The sequence below is a fragment of the Apus apus genome, chromosome 12, assembly GCF_020740795.1.
Source record: "Apus apus isolate bApuApu2 chromosome 12, bApuApu2.pri.cur, whole genome shotgun sequence".
In the NCBI taxonomy this organism is placed as follows: domain Eukaryota; kingdom Metazoa; phylum Chordata; class Aves; order Apodiformes; family Apodidae; genus Apus; species Apus apus.
This window is the reverse complement of record NC_067293.1, coordinates 2,469,635-2,480,378: the sequence shown is the minus strand read 5'-3', so window position 1 is coordinate 2,480,378 and position 10,744 is coordinate 2,469,635. Positions and strand designations below refer to the sequence as shown.

The 10,744-nt window shown below is 43.1% G+C and overlaps 1 protein-coding gene and 1 non-coding gene across 2 annotated transcripts; both read right to left on the bottom strand.

The window, feature by feature from the left end:
• Window positions 1-563: 563 nt before the first annotated feature.
• Window positions 564-10,705, bottom strand: LOC127389602 (P2R1A-PPP2R2A-interacting phosphatase regulator 1-like). Its single transcript, XM_051630259.1, has 10 exons — window positions 10,255-10,705; window positions 9,847-9,925; window positions 8,569-8,625; window positions 8,151-8,194; window positions 8,016-8,070; window positions 7,688-7,789; window positions 6,343-6,431; window positions 5,703-5,767; window positions 4,014-4,110; window positions 564-3,089 (listed from the first exon to the last, which is right to left on the bottom strand). The coding sequence occupies exons 1-10, from the start codon at window positions 10,368-10,370 to the stop codon at window positions 2,939-2,941; spliced, it is 855 nt and encodes a 284-aa protein (XP_051486219.1). The 5' UTR covers window positions 10,371-10,705; the 3' UTR covers window positions 564-2,938.
• On the bottom strand, window positions 3,170-3,314 carry LOC127389865 (small nucleolar RNA U109). The gene has a single exon (XR_007890721.1). It is a non-coding gene; the product is annotated as a small nucleolar RNA U109 (small nucleolar RNA).
• Window positions 10,706-10,744: the final 39 nt, after the last annotated feature.

Here is a 10,744-nt window from a genome sequence, read left to right as displayed (position 1 = left end):
CACTCGTTCATGTATTAAAAATTGTCCATCTAAAATGCTACTTGAATTACACTGGTAATTTTAACTTTCTCCTCAACAGTTACAACATGAAAGGTTAAGTCATCCCTGGTGATTCTTAGCACTAGATACACATGAATGGTTCCTTATTGAAACAAAAACATGAGGGGGAAGGAGAGGAATTCTCAGCCACTCCTTGTGGCAATTCAGCACAAATGCAGTCATAAAAAGCAGTTGTTAAGTGTCAATAGTTATATATTAAAGCTGACTACCAGCACCAGCTGGCCTCCTTCCCCAAACTTGTATCTAATTCATTACAGACAAGACAATTCACACATCCAGAAGTGCAGTGACTTCTCAGGTTATGCTGTAAAACCCTTGCACTGCCATAAAGATTGAACCTCTCAGCAGCAGCAGCTCAGGTGCAGTTAAATATCAGCTGTCAGAGTATCAGAAAACTTAGCACTAAAGCCAAGAAGTGGTCTCACAGCTACTTGGGTGAAACAGAACATGGTGCTAGAGGGGACCCACTGGATTAACAATGACATTCAGTCTCAGACACAGCCTGTGTGTATCATGTATATATTTTATAAAATAGTCTTCTGAAGAGTGGAGAAGAGCCACAACACTAAAACAACTGCTGTAACAGAGGGGAGTATTTGTGCGTTTGCTTTATGAAGCTTACATTCTAATGTTTACAAAGGCCAGTACTTTATATATAAAGACTCTCCACTAACAAACAAATCTGGAATACATCAATTGTACAGGTAAGTCAGCCAGAAATAAGCAACAGCTTTGCTCTTCTCAGTTTTAAGAAAGCATGCAACAGGTTTTCCCCCCTCCTGCCACCCCTTGCTCAGATTTCTAAATCATAGTACTAATAAAAGCAGGGTATAATGACACTGGGGCAACAGGGAACAGGTTGAATTTGATGACAGGCTTTTTATCAGTATTTTGCAAATGTTTTAGCATCAAGAGAGCAGAGAAGATACAAGCATGAATTAAAAAAAAAAAAAAAGAGTGATTTAAGACATCAAAAATTCAAGAAATAGCACTGTGGATATACAAATCAAATTAACATTCAGTACTGTAGAGCTCATTGAAAAATGGCACCAAGGGACAGGATTTTACAATATGCACATTTATTTGAGGTGGGGAACTAAAGCTCCACAGATGAAAATGATATTACAAATTGTAGTGCCACCGTTGGCCCAGTATGGTACTTCTTACAAATTAATGGGAACACTTTTAAAAAATAATCTGGTATGTACATGTCTTCTGGAAACTCAACAGCTTCTTCACAACAGGAAAAAAAAAAAACCCTATGGTTCTCCCCCTCCCCTTTTTAGCCAGACAGTATTGCCAGAGATTGTGCTCACTTTTAAAGCACATCATCTTACTTTCAATTCAGTGCTATTTTCTTTCAAAAAGAAGTTGTACTTTTAGAGAAACAAGAAGCATTTATGTTACAAACATTCAAAAATGGAAGCTTATGATTCTGGCAGACAACGTTGCGTATTAAATACAAACCAGCCAGCAATTACTGAACATAAAAAACTTACTCAATCATAAAAAAATACTATAATTCATCACCACAGACTTTTTACATAGTTATAAATAATAAATAGCATAACACAGTAGATTACAAACAGATTTATTTTGCCCCATTAAAGTCTTTAAAAAGTAAAATACCTATTGTCTTACCTCAGACTGACCAAGGTACTTTTATCAGGCCTACTCAGAGCTCCCACCTGACTCCTCAGCCCATCTGCAGAGCTCACATTCAATCCAAACTTTGAAGTCTTTCCTTAGAAACTGACTGTTCACTGAGCTGCTTGCCCTGCTCACAGCCATAACAAAGCCAGGAATGCTGCAGAGAGCAGCTCCAAAGGTTTTGGCTGCCATCTCCCAGCAGAGCTGGGCCTGCCCAACAGCACCGTGCGAGGGAAGGAACAGGAAGGGAAGCAGCACCCAGGACAGACTCTTGGCAAGCACTCCCATCAACAAGCTGTATAAAAAGGACTTTGCCCACCCACCCCTCTGGTTTACATCCCATCCTTTTCTAACAATGTCCCCTAAGGCACAAAAATACCTATGACCTCAATGCCACAGGAGACATGATGGTGCCACACGTGGTTGTCCTACACAGTAGTTTAAATGACTCAGTGATCTGCACTGCACGTCTGAGACCGAGGCGTGGATCCGTTTCCCTTGGCCAAACCTTGCTGAGCATTGACCTTATCTCCTACAATCCGTAGGATAAACGATCTGGGGACAGAGCTATGCAGCTTTAATCATCTTCAGGTTGTTCTTTCTTTACTGATGATAAATGTGCCAGTCATTAGTTATTCTGTTGTGGGGTTTTGGGTTTGGTTTTTTTAATGTAATAGTGAGATTTCCAGACCCATCGTGGTCTTCAGTAATAGAAAGGACTAGCAGCACTAAGAAAAGAGGGTTTTTTCTCACTTCTATAAGAGAATTTGAGTCTAGTGACTGAAAAAAAAAAAAAAGAAGCAAGGATAGTTTTACACAATGGCAGAAGTGCCAGGAAATAAATTACTATTTTCAAATCCTTCCAAACCAAATTATTTCCCACTAGACAGAGTGACCACGATAATGACAGAAGTATTTTCCTAAAAACTGCAACACTAATAGGTAGTTCCCTATTTTTGGAATCAAAAAGTGTATGCAAGTTCCTGAAAGCAAGAAGTTAGTATAATCTGAGCAGACATCTTGTTTAAAAAACAAATTTGCAAAACCAGACATTAATATGGTTTACAGTGTCCATTAAATGAATAAATCAAAATCATGGAAAGTCACCAAGGATGACAGTTTTCCTTTCAATAATCCTCACGTTAATGGTTCAAGGATCAGAGTTTGTTTCCCTGTACAAGTGTAGAGGGAGGGAACAGCACAGCCAGACACTGACTCAGAACTTAAGTCACTTGGGTGAGAGATCATCCATCAAAATGAATGAGGAGCAGGAGTTGGAGCAGGTCACTGGAGACTCTGTGGTTATGCTGCCTTTAGTCAGGGAATCAGAGGAAGAGCCAACACTGCTGCTGCTCCCATCCAGGATATCTGAAGACAGGCTGGGAAAAAAGAAAAAGATTAGTAAGGTGGGCCTGATGTCTTTGTGTAGAAAGCTGATGTCCTTCCCCCTCTGTAGAAAGGATGTAGGAGACCTATACTACCACTCAGTCTCCACTGCAAGACTGGCAGCCCTGAAGACTCCTTGTTTTCTGTAGCATGTTGTGCAGTGATTCGTGCTCCTCATGGGAATGAGGAGCAGAATTTTATTTTTTTTTAACATGCAGAACAAATTATGACTCTGATTTTAATCAGTTATAGAAAGGAGGTGAAAAGTAATGAGAATAGAACTGTCAAATATTATAGGAAAAGAATAATAAGGATCTAATCAGCAATGCAGCAAAGATGTCACTGATTACTTCAGTGTTGCACTACTCAAAGCAAGATTTTGGAGGGCACAGAAACTGATGCTTTTGCAATTTAGCTGGAAGCAACACACACAAATATTTCTAGGCAGTTTCAAGTCTGCAGGCAAACAAATTACAGTAATACAGAGCTGATACTTTAGATTACTTGGTATCTGACTCTTGACCCAAGAAAGAACTCTGCTTTTTATAATCGTAAGGAGGCACAGACGGTAACACTAACACATCAATGTATCAACACGAACTGCAGTAACTATTACAAACACATTTTCCAGTCCTCAGAAGCACCACAGATACTATTTGACCACTGCCCACAACAGACTGAAACGAGGAAGCATCTTTGAGGCAAAGTAACCTTGCTGATGGACCAACAAGGATTTGTAACAATTATATTCAGTATTGAAGTTTTGATACACAAAATGTAGGAACATTGTCACATGCAGACTACACTTAAAGTAGGTTTTTTTTTGTCTGGAAGGGAAAATAAAAACCAAACCAAGAAAGCTTGTGATAAATGCACAGTCCTTGTTCTGGCATTTCAGGGCACATGAAATATTTTACCATGAACTGAGATCTGTCAGATGTGTAACATCTGGAGAAAGCATGTTGGTTGTTCCTTGAAAAAGTCTCTTTGGCTGACTTTCAGTTTCCATTTCACCTGAGGAAAACAGTGCAAATAATCAAACTTATAAAGCCTCTGGCATGACTAGTTAACATTTCTCTATTGTAAAAAAGAGGTTTGCCCCACAATGCATCAAGGTTGCACCTGTCACATGGTGAATCCTCTACAGCAAACAAAACACATGGGTAAGGCATTAATTTGGTACTAGTTGTTGTTTAACCATCCAGTCCATCCTTAACTGAACTAATGCTTCAGCAGTACCTGAGGGGCTACAACGATCTCAAAGACACAAAACCAGGCATTTGCTACCTAAGACTACAACCAGATCAAGTCATCTAAAGCAAACTAATTACTGTGACTTGATTTTAACTAAGCAGCTGACATGAAACAACTGACACAACCCAAAATATGGACATCAAAACTCTTGGTGATCATGAAAAGAGGAATGTCAGCTTGGTGCAGAGTTTCACCCTCCTGTGTGCAACCAATTCTGGGGCATGTGAACACTTTTACAGAAAAATTGAACAGAAAAAATTGGCATGTGTGTGCATTTCTAATTAAACATCAGACTGTCTTTGTACCTGCAGTCATCATCTACTGACACAAAAGGATTAAACATGATGGGGAGAATTCATACAATCTGTTCAGTATAATCTGCCCAGCTTCTGTACAACAGGCACACTGGAAATATCATGACTTTGCCAATAACAAGCTTAAAGAAAAAGAAAAAACCTCTCACTACAGTGTATTTTAGTTTTTAGTTTGGCAACAAAAGCGTATGAAAAGGAAATACATTTCCTGACTTTTTAAACTTTTGTTCAACTTTTAATGCCTCTAAAATTCATAGAAATTAACAACCAAGGTAGGATTGGTGTCTATAAGAAAACTTGTCTTTCTCTTCTCCACTGTCAGTTTAATATAAATTAGACAACAATCTTTACCTGATATGGAAAGCAATCCTAAAAACACCAGTAAGCAGTAGCTTTCCCCAAAAGCTAAATATAATTCTTATATAATAAAAGGACACCTTTTTGGTGCAGTTAAGGATGCCCAAGTTTAAAAATCAAATGCAAAGATCAGCAGAGCTAGAGGGACACTTGTAAATACTTCAGTCTTCCAGTTCTGCTATGGAGACTTGTTCTGGGATGTAATCTGAATATCATCACTATGGAATACTTCCAGGAAAGAATGCAGCTTTCAGGAGGAAGGAGCACTGATCTATTCCATTTCTCTAAACACTCACCTTCTGAACTTTCAGAATAAAACCAAACATTCAGCACTAAGTTTAGAAGATACTGCACGATAAACAACATTCCTGAGATGATGTGCAGGGTGTGCACTGTACAGTGCTACTCGTAGGAATGTCAGGGCTTACAAATATTCATAACATTTAATTTGATGTGGAATAAAAGTTTGCCTCTTTCAAGTAGCAACTGCTTTTAAAATTTTTAATTCTTGAGGTTTAGACTATCTACTTTACATTGTATATTTAAGTTACCACTGGCAAATTCCAGTTCACTGCAGATACAAGAGCATTCTATTTACAGAACAACAACAAAAATATGGAAATGTATCCAGTTGCAAAACTACATCCATATTATAAGATCTGGGAATGTAAATACACATACCTTTTCTTTTAATGGGGCCAAGAACACTGGGCCTGATACAGTTGATTGGACTTTGACTCCTCCTGCTAGAGAGAGATAACACTGACACTCAGTCAGGCCTGTGAAGGACCCAAGCCTGAACACCACCAAACCCAGCACCAAATCAACACAACCACAACATAGAAAATGTTCTTTAAAACTATTTCTTCACAACCTGGAATGCTTAGGGAGCCTGAATAAATAGGTAAAAGTCCTGCCTATTAGAGCAGATTATTTGCCACACCAAGTTGTAGTGAATCCCCTAGGGTCTTCTACTTCCCTTCGTGGATCACATCCTCACTTCAATCCATGTACAAACTGTGTGCAATATTTACATGGAATTGATAGGCTAGTTAATCAAGCTCACCTGAAGTGCCCAGGAATTTCCTCACAAATTACCAAGTCTAGTTTGCAGCTGACCAAGGTTCCTACAAGAACTTGCACGTAAAGCTACCACTGGTAGAGGCTGAACTTCCACATTTTGGTGTGGCAATCCTTCAGCTATTCCAAAACTAGTGTCTCTTTTAATGCCTTGACATCAGCTTGAACTAATCTTTTTGCTAGCTTTGGAATTCATGCCAGTGTATGGCATGTATAGCTGCTACTTGCAGATGTTACTTACTTGGAGAATCTCCTGGTTGGACTGGGAATAGGACTTGGAGGTAATCCATTGCTGCTCACAAACATTTGCAATGATGGTGAGAAACATTGCTGCAGACAAAGGCACATTAAGATGCTTCAGAATTTCCTTTTAAATACTCAGGTGTTTCCCCCCATTCTCCAAACAAAACATGCCCATTTAAAGAAAACCTAGTAACAGAATAAGGCAGAGATGATTAAACACAATCTTAGAAGCATTAAAACTTATCTTGCAAAAGCATACTGGCTAATGCAATCCTGCTCAGATTAACCTAAAATTTTAACCCACAAGAAATCTGAAACTAAAACAGTTTTCTAAATAAGATGGTTGTTTCTGTTCTTCCTGTTACATTTAGAAGTAGCAGTACAGCACCCAGGACTTACTTCTTCCAAGAGGGTTGTTAAAACAAGCAAGTTGAACTTACTCAAAATTCATCTGACCTGAAAGTTTAACACAATGTTCTAAAGTAGAACAGAGTATTCAGCTCTGTAGCTCTGCAGCTAATCTGAGTTTAGCCCATGAATGCCCACAGCTAAGCACAAAAATGTTTCTGTCAATTGACAGCCACTGCTTTACAGTCATGATTCCTACGGTACAGGACCAGCTGCCAGCACCAGTGTGACACCAGGGACACATTTACCCAGCAGTAGTAAGTGGCTTCTCCGTGCTAGAGGCTTGCAAAAAAATAGTAGCAATAAAAGCAGAACCTCTAAAGAGGGTGAAAGAGAGCTCAGGGAGCCCATCTTTCAACACAGTTCAACACAGCTGCCAGTTTCTCTCTGCTACATTTCAGTTTTCCAGTTCTCACTGGAAAAAGTAGTTCATCCAAGATCCACCTCACAGTCAGTATATGCCTTCCTTTCCATAACTGACAGACATCTTCATCCTCCTCAGCAGAGATCTGCAGCTTCTGGTCCTTGCATGCACTCTTACTCTACAGGACACATCCTGATTGTGGCACTCCTTCCCCAGCACACTCCCTCTGACTTGGCTGAAGATCATGTCCAAACTTGCTTACTTTAACAACCTCTTCCAGCTTCCCTAGAGCAGAACTCTACCCTGTCCAAACACTGCACAAATAGCAGCAACTGAGAGCATTCAGTGTGACAGAACTGGCACACAGCTCAAACTCCATAGGCTCTAAGATGATAAGAATCATCTGATTCTTTGAAACCAGTAAGATGTGGGTTTGGGCTGGAGGGGGTTTTGTTGTTGCTTGGTTGTGTTTTTTAATTATCAAACAATCTGTGAAGCTACACATCTTCACAGTCCACCTTGGTCTAAAATTCTGCTATGTTCACCCAGTTTGGTATTTCAGTTATCCTACCTTTCCTATCCCTCTTGTAGGGGAAGGTGCAGGCGAAACTGGAATGAAGTCTATTCTCTTTGGGGAGGAAGATTTCTCAGACTTGTCCAAGTCATTGTCACTCTGTAAATACAAGGTTTCACACTCAACACTGGTGCACGACATTACCTTGGAACCCAAGGCACAGCCTTCTAATGGAAAGTCACTGGGCCAAATGCATGAGACAGCTAAGGTAGATGAACTTAATTTCTTCTTAAATTACTTTCACAGTTAAATTCTCTCTTCCCCTTAAATTCGTCAGTTGAGTGTAAAAGGAGAATTAAATAGGAAACATCTATAAAGAGATTACCAGGCTCAAGCTTTCCTCCCATGACTGGCTTATCTGCATTGCTGTTTGCACTTCCCTAGAACACAAAAAATCCCATCAGTAGCTACAAAGAGGATAACTCTGGCTATTTTATCATCTTGTTTCAATAACACTCACCTTTCATGCGCTGTTTCTCTGTTCATTAAATCCACTCCTTCCTCCTGCAGGAGATAAACGTCATAAGTTTTCCCACAACATCTAATTCATCACAGGTACTTGGAATAATGCTTGTGATTCAGTAATTCCCTGTTAGAGTTGGAATATGAACAGCAGGAGCCCTTCCAGAAGGAAGAGACTGCCAGCAGCCCAGCTCACCATTTCTCTTGAATGAAACAACACTTCAAAAATGCAAAGTAGTTAAAACATGACAACCACAAGCCTTGCAAGGACAGCTCCTTGTTGAAATTAAGTCTCAAAAAAGACTGCTTCCTCGTGGAAAACTCAACAGGAAAGAAACTCCCACCATGAAAACGGTTCAATATTACAGAATACTGTTCATTCTGTTACTAAATATAGAGGTAAGAACTTCACTTACCCTTCTGATCTGATGAAGTCGGCTGCTAGGAATACGAATAGGAGACGATGACAACAACTGGGAAAACACAAAAGTGCCAGCCACAATGATTAAATCCCACACCAGCAGCCTGCATGCATCCCATCACCTGCCTTCTCAGTGAATTAAAAATGAGCTGTACAACTACCTGTGGGTGACTCAAAACGATGTTGCAAAAAGAAAACATTGACCTTCAGGAGAAAAGACTGGTTTTACCACCTACAAATTCCTTCTGTCACTCAGCAAGTGGTGCAGAGCTCAGGCTTGCAAGCAGGCCCAGCTCAGCACCTCAGATGCAGGAACAGCTCTGGATGCTGTTTAGACAAGTGGGGTATTACAAAGGAAGCCAGGAATCAGTTCCCTGATGCCTCCAGTAAGGTGACAAACTCCTGCACTGACCTACTCAACCAGTTGGCTGCTGTAAAAGGAGAAATCTCAACCTTTCAGCTCAGTCTTGAACAACAATCCTTACAACTGTATTTTTTGCAATTTTTCAGTTGCATACAGTTTTATTCTTCTAGAGATTTGGCTCCTGCCATGTGCAAACAGGCCAACTCAGGATGCACATCTACCTGCTGCAACACCTCCTGATCTGAGTTCCAGAACTTTGGATTCTTGAAAAAAATCACACAAGAGAATATTTTGAACTAAAATTCCACCTCACTTTTTCTGAACAGAAAACATCAAGAAAACCTATTTCAGGACTGTAAGTTCAATGGATTTTGAGAAAAGCAACACTTCCCTACCCTCAGATGAGAAAGAAATGCTTTGGTGGCTAAAAGAACATACAGATCTCTGAGTTGGCAAAGAAAGGGGGAGAAAAGGAAATGCAACGTCTTTGAAAAGTTAAATAGTTTTCTGACATCTGAAGTTCAGCCTCTGGAGAAAAAAAAAAAAAAAGAGCAGGCCAATGAAGACTTGTGACTCTCATTTTTAAAGAAAAGTGGGTCCCTTTTGTGACTTTCAATAGCGAGAGCAGTTTTCCAAGCCACAGTCAGGTCCAAATTAACGTTAAGACTGTAATTAACAGTGAGAATCACACACAGCTTCAGCTATTGTTCTCTTCTTGGGGACATGGCTTAATAGCCCAGTATTCTTTTATTGCTGGCAGCAGTTACAGGTGGAAAATAAAATATGCATATTCTGCTGCCTGGAAGCTTGCTCGGATGCTTGGCGCAAACACAAATCAAGTTTAGCTTCATTTCTCCAGCCCAATTATTCCTTGCTGGGTGTAAACAAAACGCGCTCAGGACTCCTTACCATGCTGTGCCGGCTCATCACCGTCGTGCTGTTCCTGCGAGTTCGCAGCACATAAGGCTGAAAAACCTGCGAGTTGTCACTGCAGAGGCAAAAACAGAAAGCGTCGTGAACAACTTTCGAAGTTGTGCTTGACTTAAAAAGGCACAGCGCTGTGACGAAAGCTCCAACCGCCAGCGCGCTGCAAACATCCCCTCGGCGGCCGCGGGGGGCCCAGCCCGCGGGGACCCGCACCCGCGGCTCGGCAGCCACCGAGGAGCCGCGGGCTCCAGCGACACGTCCCAGGGCCCCCGGGCCCCCGGCGAGGAGCGGGGCGAGCGGCGGGGCTGGGGCAGCCGGAGGGGCCGGGCTGCGGCCCCCGCGGCTCAGGCCGCCCTCCCGCCGGGCCGGGCCGGGCCCTCCCGCGCTCACCTGAGCCCGTGGATGAGCGGGGCGCTGTTCGAGCGCCTCAGGCCGCCCCCGTCGCTCGGGGCCGCGGCGCTCCCCGGCGGCAGCTCCAGGTCCAGCTCCATTTTCTCCTGAGCCATCGCGGCAGCGGCTCCGGCTCCTCCCGCTCCGCCGCGACGCCCATTCACTGCCGGTGCCCGCAGCGGCTCCTCATGCCGCCGCTCCCCCCGGCCCGGCGCGGCGCGGCCGCCCCTACAGGCCCCGCGGGCGGCGCCGCAGGCAGAGTCCGGGGGCGCGCCGGGCCCGGCCGACGGGGCGGCCCCAGCAGCGCCCCATGCCGGGGGCAGCCCGGGGGGCGGCCCGTTCCCCCTCCCGCTGGCGCCGACGGACGAGCCCCTGGGCCGCGGCCCCGCTGCCCGCGCCGGTGCAACCGCGGCCGCTGGGGAGGGAGCGCGCCCGGGACCGGCCCCGCGCCCGCACGCACCGCGCATGCGCGGCAGCCGCGGGGCGGGGC

Bases quoted from the DNA above. Each gene is read 5' to 3' on its own strand.
- LOC127389602 (XM_051630259.1), bottom strand. From the start codon at position 10,370: ATGGCTCAGGAGAAAATGGAGCTGGACCTGGAGCTGCCGCCGGGGAGC. The intron at 8,626-9,846 runs GTAAGGAGTCCT...GTGTTTTCCCAG, and splicing joins TGATGAGCCGGCACAGCATG to TTGTTGTCATCGTCTCCTAT. The intron at 5,768-6,342 runs GTAAGTAACATC...ATCTCTCTCTAG, and splicing joins CCAACCAGGAGATTCTCCAA to CAGGAGGAGTCAAAGTCCAA.